Raw genomic sequence first — 17,276 nt, forward strand, 5'->3', positions numbered from 1 at the left:
GCGATGGCTCCTCCGACTGAGGGCAGCCGGCAGCGAGTCCCCCGTCCCCTGCTCCTCCCCTTCATGGCGGACGGCAGCAGGCTCCGGCCCACGGCAGACGGCGGCGACTCCTCCGCTCCCTCCAGGTCCAGGACGGCAGCCACCCCACCTCGTCCCAGGAGCACGGCATCCGGGTCTCCGTCCCACCTTTCACAAGGCTCCAGCACCACCGCCTCGGACAGCCTCTCGCGGTCTACACACACTCCCGCGCTGCCCGAACTCCGCAGCACCGCGATCCCCCTCAGCAGCGAGGGCTCTTCGACAGCATGTCCCTCCTTCCTCCCGGGTTTCGGCACCAATGTAACGAGGTCAGATGTGGGAAGAAGGAGGCGGGAACCGGCGAACGTTCAACAAAAGTTTAATCTCCAAAATAAACAAACAAAACGAAAGTAATGCCGGCAGACCCTCGCGGACGTCTGCCGGCCACACAAACATAATAAAACATAACATAAAGTCCAGGCCTGGTCCTCTCTCGTCCTTCACTGATGTCGCTCCTCCTTTTATGCCTCCGGAGCTCCTCCGTGAGAGACTCGAGGCCGGCACGCCTCGCAGGTGACGCTCATTATCACTCGCGTCACCGGCCTCGCTCCGTTCCCTCACGGCTCTCGCCCGCCCTGCTCGTCACATAGACATTTTAATTGTTTATTAATAAATTAATGTTTTCTGAATCGGTGTCGGCTGCAAAGATGAAGTTGACATTGCTGACTCTCATCATCTGTTCATACTGGACACGCCTAGAGAGAGAATGCACTTCATTCGGATTAGGCTACATAATCAGAGTAGCCTATTTCTTTTCGTTTTTAGATATTTCAAGCTTTCTATAGATATATTTCTCATGTCTGTGAGGCCTCAGCGTGAGTTTCGGTTCATTAGCCTATAAGACGCACTCCAGTTCACGCGCCAGTGATCGCGCCGGCGCCTCCATGTCATGATTTTATTGTCTGCTATATTTGCTTCTTATCTATTAAATCCAGGCAACTGGTTGATGAAACATTGATTAAAAATAAGATACAACTTTTACGAAATGAAATTCACTTTAAAGAAAGGCTTTCTACAAAGCAAAACTTAATGAAGTGGTCAAAATCATGACTGACCCACTCCATGTCTCCCGATAAATAGCGCATCTTATGATGCATCTTACTCATGCTGTTCACTTTTCATAATCAAATAAATGGATTTAAAACATAACATAGGACTATTTAAACATAAATATGAAGCGTTTTCTTTAATGGCTACCAACACAGTACAGATAAATTTCATGTCGTGAGCAAGAGCGGATCATGAGTCATGAGTCGGATCAAGAATAATTTATTCTTAGACTTATATTTAATATTGGGGGCATTCAATTTATTTGGCATATTTTTATTTTTATTTATTTTTTTAAAAAGTAACTCAATAGTTACTTTCCCTGGTAATTAGTTACTTTTATAATGATGTAACTCTGTTACTAACTCCGTTACTATTTGTGAGAAGTAACTAGTAACTATAACTAATTGCTTTTTTAAAGTAACGTGCCCAACACTGCATATCACATCACTCATTACATCATATTAAATCACATGGTTCTGATGCTCTGTTTTGTGTTAATTTCTGATGCACACTTCCTGTTGTTCTTCTCTGTAGGTGCTCTACCATCTTTTTGAGGAGTATTCCAGTGTGGGTACGATCACTGTCACCGACGTGTTTCTGGGTATCGTGTGTTTCCTGGTGGTGTCGTTGGGTGGTATCGTGGTGGGCGCCATCTACGGCATCCTGGCGGCCTTCACTTCACGGTTCACCTCGCACACTCGTGTCATCGAGCCTCTGTTTGTCTTCCTCTACAGCTATATGGCTTACCTGTCCGCCGAGGTGTTCCATCTGTCCGGCATCATGGCGTAAGTTACCACTTCTGTAGAGCTGCTTTGTAGTTGAATTGAGTTAGTTTCATAATTGATGAACTAAACTGAATCAACATTGTAATAAATTGAGCTGAATAATGACTAGGGATGCACCGACAGGATTTTTTTTAACAAAAAAAAAAAAAATATTGGCCAATTCCAATATCGATATTGTCACTTGCTCACTTATTTGAACTTTTATCATTTAAAATAAATTACTAGATAAAGATTAGAGAAAGCTAATAGATTAGCAGTTCAAAAACACATGCATTGAGGTATACTAGCTAGTTTATTGCTGTATCATCAAAACATGGATTGGATCCATTTAACATTCAACAGGCCAACATTATAAGAGAGGCACAAAGTAAGAAAACAAAACATGACAACCTTCAGAGGTTATTTTTGCTCAAACTATATTTTGTACAGTTTACTTTTCTTTTTTTGGCAACTATTTAATTATTTTACCCAGGGAAAAACTTTGAATGCAACAGACATGATACAACTCAGTGCCTTCTTCACGCAGTTGATTTATCCGTTTATTATATCAGTGTTTTCATGCTGCAGCCGACATGCCATTGGTTTTAAATTGATCAAAAATCGTTTGATAAAAATTGGCCTATAAGTATAAGTAGCTGATGCAGCATGAATACAGCTGAATTCATGTCATAATTAAAGAATTTTGCTAAATTAATACTTTTATTACCGTGAAGTTATTACGTTTTGCTGGAAAACTGACATTTTTATTTGAAATAACATGCACAGATTGATAATGTGTAATGCGTCTGGAACATGCATCAAGAATGTAAATGTTAATATTTCATGTTTATTTAAGTGTTTAATTTCTTTAATATTTGAATGTAGTTGTAAGCTTCGGATGCCTTTTACAGAAGACTCTAGAATTGCACAAGAGCTTTTTCTGTTTCTGACTAAATGATAAAATCAATAAACAGGTCCAGATGAAACAGGTCAGGGCTGCTATTTCTCCAGTTTGAAAGCATCCAGTGATTTAACAGCTTGTCGCCAATACTTGATATATTGTCTAAAGGCATTTGGATTCACTGCGTCTGCACGGCTCGTAAGTAAAAGGCTGTCAGAGCTCGGTCAATACTTCTGTGCTGAAGATGGCTCTCGGTTATGACCTGGTGACGGTTGAATGGATGATAAAAAGAGTCTGAGGCTCAGACAGGCCTAGAGACGGAGCAGTAATTCACTATGTGTCTCAAAGTTAGCAACACCTTTCCGCCTCTTACAACAAAACAATTAAAAATGGATAGTTTTGTATAGGGCTGGGCAGTACAGGTAATCATTTTTTAACTGTTCAAAAATTTGGGGGGCAGTAAGAATTTTTTTCCTTTTGAAAGTAATTAATACTTTTGTTCAGCAAGTATGCTTTAAACTGATCAAATGTGACATATATAATGTTACAAATGATTTATTTAAAAGAAATGCTGTTCTTTTGAACGTTCTATTCATCAAAGAATCCTGAAAAAAAAAAAAATGTATCAGTTTCCACAAAAAAATATTAATCAGCACAACCGTTTTCAACCTTGATAATTATAGGAGTCCCAGAGGAGGGCAGGTTATGTTCTGTATGTGATTTATGTTTGGTGGAGGATGAATTTCATTTTATGTTTTATTGCCCACTGTACAACAATTTAAGAATTGATTTGTATAATATGATGCAACAGAAAAATCCGGATCTGTTTTGGTTGCTTGAAGGTGAAATTATGTTTTGGTTATTTGAAAATGAAATTTTTTGTATGGCAACCTTTGTTGAGAAGGCATGGACATTAAGACAAAAGACTTTGTATCCTGAGATGAGGTGATTTACTTGTGATTATGTCAGGATGTTGTGGCTTATTATATTGTTTTATTGTATTTAATAATACAATTTTAATGGACATCTTTCCTAATGACTGGATAGTGTCATATAAGGCACCATGAGTGCATGACACTTAAATAAAAATATTCATTCATTCATTCATTCATTCATAAGGGAAATGTTTCCTGAGCAGCAAATCATCATATTAAAATGATTTCTGAAGGATCATGTGACACTGAAGACTGGAGTAATGACGCTGAAAATTCAGCTTTGATCACAGAAATAAATTACATCTTACAGTTTATTCACAAAGAAAACAGTTATTTGAAATTGTAATAATATTTCACAATAGTACACTTTTTCTGTATTTTTGATCAAATAAATTCAGTCTTTGTGAATTCAGAAATTCAGAATTGTGAGGTATAAACTCAAAGTTAATTTTTTTATTATTTTATTCTGTGGGTTCCGAGAACTGTCATTTTCTGCCAACAGATAGGCTCCGTCATTGCTTTTTGCAAACACCAAAATGGTCTATTTGGCAGATGCTTTCATCCAAAGTGACTTACATATCAGTTTATTTATCTGGAAATGACATTAGCATGCCACTATCTATTCTTTGAGCTACAGGACTTTAATATTTATTCATGCATTTGCTTTGACATGACTAAAAAAGGTACTTTTTGTCTCTTGTTTAACCCGGAAAAAAAACCAACAAAAAAAAACCATTTTATTTAAAAAAACATGACGCATAAGTCATGAGGACACCACACAGCCTTGAATGGCGTATTGCTCTTATTGCTCTAAATAGCATATTTCTTTTGTTTTTGAGATGTGAAATATCCTTTTATGCAAAACGTTACTCCTAAAGGCACGCCTCAGTGTCGTTACAGGAAATGTTGTCACAGAAAGAGGAACTAATGACAGAGGAGGAGCCGCCTCACGAGCACAGGAGTTAAAATGATCAACTCCTGATAACATGATCCCAATCAGATGTGAACTGCGTCAGTAAGCGTTCACAGGAACTACCTAAATTTAACTGTGTATTATAGCAGGTCATACATTTAACAGGTGGCGATAGTTAGCACCTCCATAATACTGTGGTTGCTGCAGTTGACTTTAACACTTTCTACTGTAGGTGGAATTAGTTCCTCACACATTGAGATAAATGAGGGGTAATTGAGATGTTCTCTTTCAAGGGCGTATGCTAATGTATTTTGATGAATTATTGAAAGTTATGCAAATTGCTGGTGTGGGGCAAAATTCAAGGTCCTGTCAAAATTCAACCACACTTGGACCCCAGAGTTCAACGGCCTGTAGGGCTTGGCGCTGAGAAATATATGATTCTTATATTAATTCACAAAGTAATAATAATAATAATACAATATTATGTATTAATAAATTGTATTATTAGGGGCCAAGCACTGAAGGTGTGATTGTATTGTATCGGTTAGTTTTCTTCTTATTATTCTTCTTCTGCTTCTTCTTCTGCTCTGGAAGTCTATGGCAGCCCATAGAACTGTACGGTAAAAAGTTGTGAAATTTGGCACACTGATAGAGGTCAGTCCAAACATTCCCCACTGCAAATTTGGAGTCTCTAACTCAATCTCTCTGGTGCCACCAACTGTCCAAAGTTTCACTTACATTTATGCTAATAACTTTTGAACCGTAATTAGAACAAAATAATTTGTTCCTCTTATTCCTTGGGTTAAGATGATTTGATTGCATCCTATGACATAATTTTCCATCAAAACTGGCAAAACGTTTTCAAAAACTTTTTGATAAACCCAACTAATAATGCGCAAATGAATTTAGCAAAAAGCATGCCAAATTGGATGCGAGGCTATATGTCCACAACGCTTTAACGTATTCAGACCAAACTTGGTACATGTCATCCCAAGCACAACCTGAGGCTACATGTAGCGTTTCGGCACAGCACAACCTACTGGTCAGGAGATATGAAAAATTGCCTTTTTTGCTTAAATCTTCTGAATGGTTTGCCTGAAAATTATATAAGTGCTCTCGTCAGATTCCGAGTCTAATGATATCCAATTTTTCCATATTGTAGTAAATGCTGTATTATTAACAAACAAGTTATGTTTGCATTCATTCTCAAGGTCTAACAAACATGGAATGCATTTCATTCCCCATTAATGGTATGAAATGAATATTGTGATAAACATCAATATTGAATGAAATGGGAAAAAAATACTGTGAAAATCTTTTTTGGCCATATCACGCAGCCCAAGCTGTCCTGGTTTATCCGATCAGGGGTGCGTTTCCCGAACAATGATGTAACTCACTGCTGAACTACCATAGTACAATGCATCACTGAACAAATCAACCTGGTTGGTAGTCACGACTGTTTCCCGAAACCGTATTGTAGCAAACTTGTCGTTCAACCACATTGGTGAATGACGTCACGTAGGTGGTGAGAAATAACTTCTTTAAATGAATCAGTTTGAGATCGAATTATTTCTAGAATTTCTGCTATAAATTACGGACATGGCATTAGATGGCTAATTCTCATTTTCCTCAGTTATTTTGCTTTATTTCCAGATTGAATCAAATGCTTGTTCTGACGTACTAGAGCACGTACGCACATGCACACTCTTCAGAAACGGTGCTTTAAATCTCTTGACAAACTAAAATATATAAATGGCATTTGTATGTATTCAAAATAAAAGATGTCAGCTTATTTTGCTCAAGATAACGATTTATCAAGACACCTGTCATAAAAACAGGAAACTATACTTCTAACCACAGCTCCAACCACACAAGTTTGCGATGCAGTTTGTGAATGTTCATTTGAACTATGGTTTCGGGAAACACCAAATCGTTGAACTATGTAAGTAACGACGGAACTTGCGATGTTAGTTGGCTAACTTTGCTTTTGGGAAACGCACCCCAGATCAATAACATAGACGATTCTTCTGCTTCCAGGCTAATAGCGTGTGGTGCCGTCACACGTCCCTACGTAGAGGCCAACATATCCCATAAATCCCACACCACCATCAAGTACTTCTTGAAGATGTGGAGCAGCGTGAGCGACACACTCATCTTTATCTTCTTGGGAGTGTCGACAGTGGCCGGGCCGCACCGCTGGAACTGGACCTTCGTCATCATGACCGTCATTCTCTCTCTGGTGGCTCGTGTTCTGGGTGAGTAAAGAGAGACACCACAGTTTGCATGACCTCCTGAAATGGATTTACAGGAATTATTCACTAGATTTCACTAGGATAACTCGCAGCTTATATGTAGTATGACTCACACCAGTATCCGGGGTGTGATTGCGATTGTGTGTTTGCGTCATGGGTTCAGTGAAGGTCCACCGTCTTTAAGTAGTTCTGAACTAATTTTAAAATACTACTTTTATATTAATTAATGTTATTACCATTTTCCTAATTATTACTGTTTGCCTAATTAAAGAAACAGTTCTGTTCGATTAATGCCCTAAGCATTTGAATGTTGGCACACTTTTCAATGCTTGAGTTTAATTAAATGTTTTGTTTCATCCAAAGGTGTTGTCGGCTTGACCTTCATCATCAACAAGTTCCGTATCGTCAAACTCACCACTAAGGACCAGTTTATTATAGCTTACGGTGGACTGAGAGGAGCGATCGCCTTCTCCCTGGTCTACCTGCTCAACCCCCATCACTTCCCCATGAGAAACATGTTCCTCACTGCCATCATCACTGTCATCTTCTTCACTGTATTTGTGCAGGTCAGTGTCCAGTAGTAAGACCTTTTCTCTTGTCCATACCATGTATATATGTATATGTGTGTTATATTATATTATATTATATTATATTATATTATATTATATTATATTATATTATTATATTATTAGGGCTGCAACGATTAATCGCTATTAATCGTTGCAGCCCTACAGTATATATTATATATATATGCATGCTAATAAGCAACTAGTTAATAGTGTGAATTGGACCCTAAACTAAAGTGTTACCTAAATGGCATATAAATTATGTAAAATATAAAATAAATTAAATAATAAATTATAAAACACACATTGTTTTATATATTATTAATTGAACTTTAGGAAACAATTTGAATGAATTCAAAAAATAAAAATAACATTCTGAACATCATATTAATAAATGTAAAATATTAAATAAATGAAATGATTAATTATAAAGTCAATGCATGGATAAATTAATGCAATATTGTGAGAAGATGAATGATTACATCAACAGAACCCTAGCACTGATTAGGCAAAATATTTGTGGATTTCTGCATAATGAATTTGTCAATGAAATTCTGTGAAATGGATTCAGATATGATTGAATGATTATCTTAAAGGATTAGTTCACTTTGAAATGAAAATTAACCCAAGCTTTTTCTCACCCTCAAGCTGTTGTAGGTATATATGACTTTCTTCTTTCTGATGAACATAATTGCAGAAATATTAATAAATATCCTGACGCATCCAAACTTTATAATGGCAGTGATAGATAGGGCTGTCGCGGTTACGGATTTTCCCTTGCGGTATTTTTGAGTGGCTCAATAGTGCGATATGCGGTTTTACCACAATATATATGTGTGTGTGTATATAATATATATTTATATATATATTTATATATAAATATAATATAATATAATATAATATAATATAATTTGTGTAACATGGTCATAACGAAACTAAATAGAGTGTTGAAACAGGAAGTAAGTAACAGAAGATAATGTCAAATAAGGGTCTACATAACAGAACATAAATGTTACGACCCAAAAACATTTCACGTTGCCTAGGGGCATTAAGGGAATGCAACATTTAAAAGAAACTAAATTACCAAAATTAAACTTAACATATCAGTGCAAAATCGAACATTGGGCACGTAGTGAAGAGGAGGACAGAGGTTCAAGCAGAGAATATTTATTCAATTTATCCCCCCCAACCAGTAGAACAAAGGAAAAACTTTAAATATATACAAGAAAAATATATGTGTTTACAATTAACAATAACCAAATTAAAAAAAAGAACTTTGAAATAAATACAAACTCACCCAAACGAACCAATGGAGAGCATGAGTGTTGCCAAATCAAAGAACAGAACAAAACAAAAACCTTCTAACTAAGGATTTAAATCTAACCTAGACTATTCAAAAAAAAAAAAAAAAAAAAACACGCCCAACTTAACTATACTAACTAAACCAAACAAAACTTACAGCGGGTGGCAACACTCCTAAACTAATGAACTAATACATAGACAATAACCTACGTGAAACGCAATGTAAGTCACGTGACATAGTATCCTGCTCTCTGTCTTACCTGGCCAAGCTGGTGAACAAAGCACTGTTACTTAAATCAAGTAAGAAACAGAATACAAAAAGGATATACAAGATAATCAAAAGTAAAACAAATATACAATGTGGGGGATAACAAAAACGGGCATACGTTTGGGCTACACAAATATTTAATGAGGCAAACAAACTCAGCACAGCCCAACCCAAATCAGTCCCCGACGGAAGCAGATGCGACCTCGCCCTTTATACTTCCGACGGGAGGCGTCAGCGATCAGCGGCCAAACCCCCTTTTTAAAAGGACAGAAAGAAAAACCAATCAAAATCAAGTAAAAACACAAACAATAACCATATAAACATAACTAACCGTAACAATAAACCTGACAGTAAGATTGTAGGGCTATTTTTATATGTATAATAGTTAGTTCCGATCCTCAAATCTGACTAAACGAGAGACTTTCTGCTGATATTTCACGATTATAAGCAGAACTACTCATCTCTGCCCGTTCCAGACAGGCTGTCGGTCAGTTGCATTGCTGGCGGCAAGGGACTGTCTTTGAGTCTTTAAACCGTTCATTCAAGTGCACGTTCAAAAACGCTGATTCATTTAAAGAGCGATGTAATGAAACAAGCTGTTGAAATCATTTTAATCTTTCTATCCTTGGACATGACAACCTTTTTTCACAAATATATGTCTCGGCCTGAAGGACAGACGCAGGTAATTGCACGCGCTCAGTCAATCTTGCTCACATTCAGTGTCTGTTTAGGCTTGTTTAGTGCAAATCTACGGAGCCTCTGTACAAATTACCATGGTACACATTATGATATCATTATTAACTTATTTAATATTTAGTACACATGCATGAAGTGTAAAACGAGAAGTACATACCTTACAAAAAATAAAAAACATGCAAATATCACAGTTGCTGCGTAAATAGCGCGGTATTACGATATTGCGGTTATTGCGACAGCCCTGGTGATAGGGTTCAATGAGTATGAGCTGAAGAAAGTGTTTCCATCCACATCCACCCATCATAAATATGTGCTCCAAACAGCTCCGGAGGGTTAATAAAGGCCTTCTGAAGTGAAACGATGCTTTTGTGTTAAATAAATATCCATATTTAAAGTTAAGTCAAATATCGAGCTTCCCCCAGACCGCCTTCCGTATACAGGTTACGAAGAAGTGTAAACTGGCGTCGCATCAATTACACTTTTTCCGTAAGTTTAATAGGGAAGGTGCATGACGTAGAGTAAGCTTTGTGAGCAGCAATTACACCTGGTATTTTAATCCATCTCTTTTGTCCACTTTCAACCACTTCTGTCCTGATTTCTTCAAGGGGAGGGCCTATGGGCGGGTAAATGTAAGGGTTTTTCAGATCTGTCAATATAATAGACAAAATATGCTTGTGCAGTTTACATGTGAATGCGCCCGGAGGCGACAGAAAAACATACAGAGAGCATCAGCTTTCGTTTCTGTTCTGACACCTGCAAGACCTGCGGCTTTTAGTGGCTGTTCAACCACAAGTTTACACTACAAAAGCGATCCGGTCGGATGCGTTTTCAGCTACCTCTGGAAGTGGTCGAAAGTGGACAAGCTCAGAACATGTTAGACCCCGTTTACACCTGTATTTTGCATCGTCCACTTGTGATCCGATCAACCAAAATGCATCTTAATACCAGGTGGAAACAGGGCCAGACTTGTTTATTGAAAAGCCTTACGCCCCATCAGGTTCCCAACAGTCTTGTATCATTTGCTTTTGCTGTGAGTGTTTTACACCATTATTCCTTCAGCTGACGGCTCTTTGGGAGAGCTGCAGGAGCCCTGAAGGCTCTGAGATATGCATGAGGTGCTGAAAATGGCAGTGGTGAAAGTAACCCTCTTCATTTATGTTTTGAATGATTCATACCGTAACGTGAGTCTTTCTGCGTTCGTGGAAGCAGTGTTATAAAAGAGCAGGACCAGCGTAGACTCTGTGTACAGTACACCAAAATGGTCAGATCCAAATCTTAGCATGTTTGTTTCTTGGATTTGCTGATGGGGGCCGATGTATCAGAGTTGTTTTGGCATATCTTGAGTGGTTTAGGGTCAATGCATCATCGCTCTCCTCAGGTTAATGATGCAAATGGCTTCACAGCTCTAATCTTCTCGCGAGTTTTTGTGGAATATAGTAAATCCCTCACATTTTAACACCTCACCAAGATGACTCAGCCAGGTGTTAGGTTTCTCTGTGCCAGTGGTGAGTCACTTTGGAGAATACATTACAATGGAAGATTCCAGGAAGTTTCTCTCTATTGTGGAGGCCGCTGGAAGAATGTTGGTCTTCTAGTTTGTGTTCTGGTGTTGAAATCATGTGGTGTCAGGTTTAAATGGTGTGTCTCTATTCACGCATTTAAACAAGGACATAAGGGACGGTCTCAAATTGCGAAGTTTGTGTTACCCTATTTGTTTTATGTTCAGGACACACTTCAAAATGTATGACTGCATTAGATTTAATCATAATATCAGACTGAGGCCTTTTTTTTAAAAGTAAAGATAAAACTTTCTTAATAAAAATCTAGTTAAGAAAGTAAATGCAGTATTATTTCATTATGATTTCATGTTATAATTTTTAAACTGTTATTCAGTTTATCGATGGTAAAAAAAAAAAAAAAATGTCTTTGTAAAATGATTTTGCAATGCAGATGTACCTAATGCAGTGACTTAAATACATTTTTAGGTGTACCTATTTGGGGTCATTGCCTTTAGGTGCAGACCTGACAATTGTGCTATCCATTTAATTAAATTAAAAAAAAAAAAAAAAAATATATATATATATATATATATATATATATATATATATATAATATATATATTTTTTTTTATTAATTTTAATTTAATTAATTTTTTATTTTATTATTTTATTGTAATTTTATTTATTTTTATTTATTATTTTTAATTGATATTTTTATATTTTCTTTTTTATATTTTTTATTTAATATTTATTTTTTATATTTATTTTATTTTTTTATTTATATCTTTATTTAATCTAATATTTTATTTTATTTTATTTTACAATGCAGTTATATCTATTTTCATGCAGCTTTAGGTGCACTATTTGAGGCCAATGCCTTTTGGGCACAGATCTCGGTTTCTGTTTTGCTTGACAGTTGTGCTTTTATTTTATTTTATTTTATTTTATTTTATTTTTTCAATGCAATGCAATGCAGTGACTCATACAATTTTATGTGGACCATTTGGGGCCGCTGCATATGGGTGATGATCTTTTTTTTTTTTTTTTTTCTCTTGCTGCATAGAGTTTGTGCTTTTCACAGGAAGTGGAAGGTAGAGACAGCTTGCAGTGTCAGATGTAATGGTGCATTTGCTATTGCTGTATGCGGTGTAGCTTGATCTCTGCCAGCATCTGACCTTGAGGATAAACCCTCAACTGCAATGTAATAAATGCTGCAGTCACAGTCACAGCCACAGCCCTGTCTTTCATTGCTCAGCATAGTATAAAAAAATCATGGTATGGACAAGTGAGGACATGCTATGAATTACAGCTCAGTGTTGAAGGACAGGAGGCACCGCCCACTGTGTGTAAATGTAATTGTCATGACTTGCATTCCTTTCAGTAGTAAGGAGGGTTTGATTTTTACTTTTTTATTTTTTGGAATCAGAGATTGGAACAAGAATTATAAAATCCCTTTCTATTCCTATTTTCATGCCCATATTCTTATACACACACACACACACACACACAAACACGTTACACTGCATAGTTTGAATGAATGAAGCTGTATCGTTTGCATTTAAATAGGACCATCTGTAAGCATACATCAATTTCCCTCCTCTCTCTTTGTGTTGGCAGGGTATGACCATTCGACCTCTGGTGGACCTCCTGGCAGTGAAGAAGAAACAGGAAACAAAGCGATCCATTAATGAGGAGATTCACACACAGGTTTGAGTTTCCTCCCATCTGTGATCAGGAATATTTTATGCTGTCTTAATATTCTGCCATTCCCACACAGATTCACACATTCCTGTTCAGCTTTGTTAGATGAGTTAATTATTAAATTGACTTATTTTGTTCACTTGTTTGAGTTTGTGTAACATCCAGTCCTACAACTGAAGGTGTTAGAGTGCCACCTGCTGGTTGTTTGCTGGTACAGTCACAGTTTCATACAGAAATGCAGCTTGATTTTTTTTTTTTTTTTTTAGAATTACAGGAATCAGAACATTTTAATACTAAGTGACCAGATGAATTTCACTAAATCTGTCCAGAATATTTTCAGGTCATATTTCACCGTAAAATGGAAAAAAATAAAATAAAATAATATTTTGCATAAAGAAAATAAAGCCCATTTTTAGGACCACTGTGATTTTTCTATGATATGATCTTATGCATGTTTATTATGTTTATGGTTCTGTGTTTACAGAAATTGCAACTTTATTTTATATATATATATATATATATATATATATATATATATATATATATATATAATATATATATACAAACCAAAAATTATTCGGACACTAGATATAATTTTTTAAATATATTTTTTTACTAGTGGGTGCAGGACACTATAGTTCATTTATGTAAGTGAGGATAGCAAAATAAAGTAAACTGTGGCATATTATACCCACCCAAAGTCTTCATACACAACATTTTTTATTAATATAAAACTGCCAGTAGGTGGCGTTAATGTCTAAATGACTAAGTTATTGAGCCATTCATTTATTAGATTATATTTTGCATAAAGAAAATAAAGGCCATTTTAGGGCCACTATGATTGCTTGCATTTTGATATTAATTTTATGAGACTTAAGCACATTCTTTTTACCACAATGAAGAGAAAAATGTAATTATTCATGCAAATGCAGCAAATGCATAATGCAAAATACATTTTTCATTATTATTTATGCTAATTTAAAAGTAAATTGAAGTAAAATATGACTAAAACAGTAATGGTAAATGCATTCATGAGAATCTAATGAGAAACACCATCAAAATGTGTGTGTATATATATATATATATATATATGTATATATGTATATGTGTGTGTGTGTGTGTGTGTGTTAAATATGAACTTAAATGTTTACATAGTCTCCATCCTTATGAGTTTAATGTGAATGTTCTTCAGAAAAAGCAGAATGTGGTTGTTATGCAGACATGAGATTGGATCCACTCCAGAAAACTCAGTACAGAACATTTTGCCCACAAATTGGCATTTATTCACCACTTATAAAACTGATTGTTGCTATGGAAACACCCATTTGCATGAGCATCTCATCATCTTTAATGCTTTGAGTGACTGGCAGAAATCTCTCTGCTGTCCACTTTATTGCTCACTGTCAACATCATATTCAGCTGTAGCTTTATTATTGCCAGACATTGTCGTTTGTTTATTTAATAGCGAGTACATTTTCGTTTTGTTGTCTTTAGTTTTTGGACCATCTGCTAACTGGCATTGAGGATATCTGCGGGCATTATGGACATCATCACTGGAAGGACAAGTACGTATAAAACCGAAAAAGTCCAATTTTGTGATTATCTAAATTGAAATCATAATGACTCCTACGTCTGGTCTTGATGATTGATGAAGAATGTAGATGTGATCTGTGTTTGAATGGGTGATGTTTGGCCATTGAAATCAGACATGATTTTAGTTTATTTGGTTGAGGTCACAGTCTTTTTAATCCTTATATACTTTGCTGCTGTTGTTGTTGCTGCAGAGAAAGTGAGTTTTAGAATTAAATTTAGGATCAGAGAAGTAGTTTGGTCCATTTAATGCAGTGTTACAAAAACATGCTTGATGTCAAGAGTTTCAAATTGTTCTTACGAACCACCCATCATCTTGGTGTATATGCATATATTTATTATAAATAAATAAATATATTTTTTATAGTTAGTATTTAATGTATTTATATAAAGTATTTAAAGGTGTGTGTGCCCGTCTCAACAGTACCACATTGATTTCAGACACAGCTTTAGTGTTTCCTCTGCCACTGATGATGCTGAAGGCAGGGGTTTGTTATCTGGACTTCTGCAGACAATAAAAATAACCCTCTAGCGATCATATCAGAAGCTTCACCATTTCCTTCTCATTTCCAGACTGAACCGGTTCAATAAGAAGTACGTGAAGAAGTGCCTGATAGCAGGTGAGCGCTCCAGAGAACCTCAGCTGATCGCCTTCTACCACAAGATGGAGATGAAGCAGGCCATCGAGCTGGTGGAGAGTGGCGGCGGATCCAAGCTGCCTTCTGCCATGCCGTCCACCGTCTCCATGCAGTGAGTGCCCACCTGACCTTCATCAGGATTTGTTTTAGAATTTATGGAATTGTGTAGAATGCATATAGAAAGTGTGGAATGTGCTTTGAATTTATAGAATGATTTAGCATGTTTCAGAGAATTCTCATAGAATGAATGGAGAATGTGTTGAATTAATAATATGCATGCTTAGAGTATGTGTGGAATGCATGCAATATATGGGATGGAATGTATGGAATGTGAAAGAATTGATATAAAGCATTGCACAGAGAATGTGTGGAATGTATGGAATCTATCAGGGATTTATAGAATGGATGGAGAATGTGTGGAATTTTGGCCCAAAGTGATGTCCGGATGGGATATTTGTTTTTTAGTGTCCCTACAAGTTCAAATAACCATCAAAATATGAGGAAAAGATTGTAAAAATATATATATTTTAAGTATAAGGGAAGAACAAAACGCTAAACTTTATTTATCTGAAAAAATTATTTGGAGGAAAAAAAAAAAAAAAAAAAAAAAAAGGCAAACTACAGGTATTATGTTACTATGCAAAAATAATTTTTTCACTTTGTGTTTTCTAGGAACATCCATCCCAAGAAGACTCCTCATGAACGAGCACTGCCGCAGCTCTCCAAGGCCCGTGAGGAAGAGATCAGGAAGATCCTGCGCACAAACCTGCAGAAGACCCGTCAGAGAGTGAGCGTCAGCACTTCACTGCAGATCCTCAAACAAGGCTTTTTGCATTTAATTCATTCGTGAGATTAACTTGGATCAAACTAGATTTTCTTCTGTATTTTCAGCTGCGCTCGTACAACAGACACACGCTGGTGGTGGATCCGTATGAGGACGGCTGGAACGACATCCTCATCAAACGGAAGAAAATGATAGAGCTGGAAAAGAAGGTTTGACGTTAATGATAGATTCATCATTGGATATGACGAGATTATCAGTGTTAGCTGATTAGAGAAGTTGTGTCCTTTCCAAAATCTATCGATAGCCTTATTAATTCATTCTATTTTAGGTAAAAATAATTCAATTTTTCAGCAATTTTGTGCATCTCAATTAATTGTAATACTCTGTTATTTATGTATACTGGCAGTCTATATGTTACTCATCTCAGCTGACACAAAAGAGCCATTGATAGCTGGACTGTGCTTTATTAATCACAATAGATGTCACCGTTGAAGGTTCCCTCTCTCTACTTTCAGATATCACAGATGAACAATTACCTGACTGTTCCAGCTCCGCCTCCTGATTCACCCACCATCGCTCGAGCTCGACTGTCTTCAGGTGAGACGGACGTTTACTCTGCCGAATCACAGATTTATGATTTTATGCTCCTGTTGTGTCACTGAAATCTTTCTTTTGCTCTGAGTGGGTTCAGCTCCAGGTCTTTCCTCTCGACAATCATTCAGGCTCCAGTTGTTGCGCAGCGCCCCCTATTGACTAATCATATGCATAACTCTTTATGTTCAACACTCAAGTCGTATTCCTTACAAACATCTACCAAGTTAGCATTACAGTAAAATTGTGGTAAATAGATATTAATCATCACTGTCATCATAAAAGAAATAAAACAACATGGCAATAAGAATCTGAAAGCTTCATACACTATTTGATTTAGTGAATTACTATGGTTTACATTAGTAAAAATAACTGTAGTACTTTGGCATAAACTATATTAGCAATGGTGCACTTTTGTAATGGATATCAGATGTTTTAAGAGCAATTATGGGCAGTGGAAGTCAAGAAATGGATCATATTGCAGTAATTAGAGAACCATCTTGAATCCCTTATTATAGTAAATTTATTTATTTTGTTAGTAAATTGCATACATTAAATGTGCACTGTAACAAAATGTTTTCTTATTCAGTATTTTTGACTTATTTTCCAGTAAAATCACTTGAATTTAGTTAAAATATATATATCTTATATCTTAGACTATTTTTTAGATTGTTAATTGATAAATATTGATACATAGTTTTTTCTTGTTTTAAGCATAAAATTGTCTTGTTTTAAGCATTTGTCATAA

General features: G+C 36.2%; 1 protein-coding gene across 1 annotated transcript in view; it reads left to right on the top strand.

The window, feature by feature from the left end:
- slc9a1a (solute carrier family 9 member A1a) overlaps positions 1-17,276 on the top strand; it is a 48,307-nt gene that overhangs the window by 25,610 nt on the left and 5,421 nt on the right. Inside the window, exons 3-11 of the mRNA XM_048151752.1 lie at positions 1,663-1,913; positions 6,679-6,896; positions 7,257-7,459; positions 12,842-12,931; positions 14,420-14,490; positions 15,089-15,265; positions 15,826-15,940; positions 16,045-16,146; positions 16,453-16,534. Coding sequence (XP_048007709.1) covers positions 1,663-1,913; positions 6,679-6,896; positions 7,257-7,459; positions 12,842-12,931; positions 14,420-14,490; positions 15,089-15,265; positions 15,826-15,940; positions 16,045-16,146; positions 16,453-16,534 — 1,309 coding nt within the window. The remainder of the gene's footprint in view (positions 1-1,662; positions 1,914-6,678; positions 6,897-7,256; positions 7,460-12,841; positions 12,932-14,419; positions 14,491-15,088; positions 15,266-15,825; positions 15,941-16,044; positions 16,147-16,452; positions 16,535-17,276) is intronic.

This window comes from Megalobrama amblycephala, linkage group LG13 (genome assembly GCF_018812025.1).
Source record: "Megalobrama amblycephala isolate DHTTF-2021 linkage group LG13, ASM1881202v1, whole genome shotgun sequence".
NCBI classification, from domain to species: Eukaryota; Metazoa; Chordata; class Actinopteri; order Cypriniformes; family Xenocyprididae; genus Megalobrama; species Megalobrama amblycephala.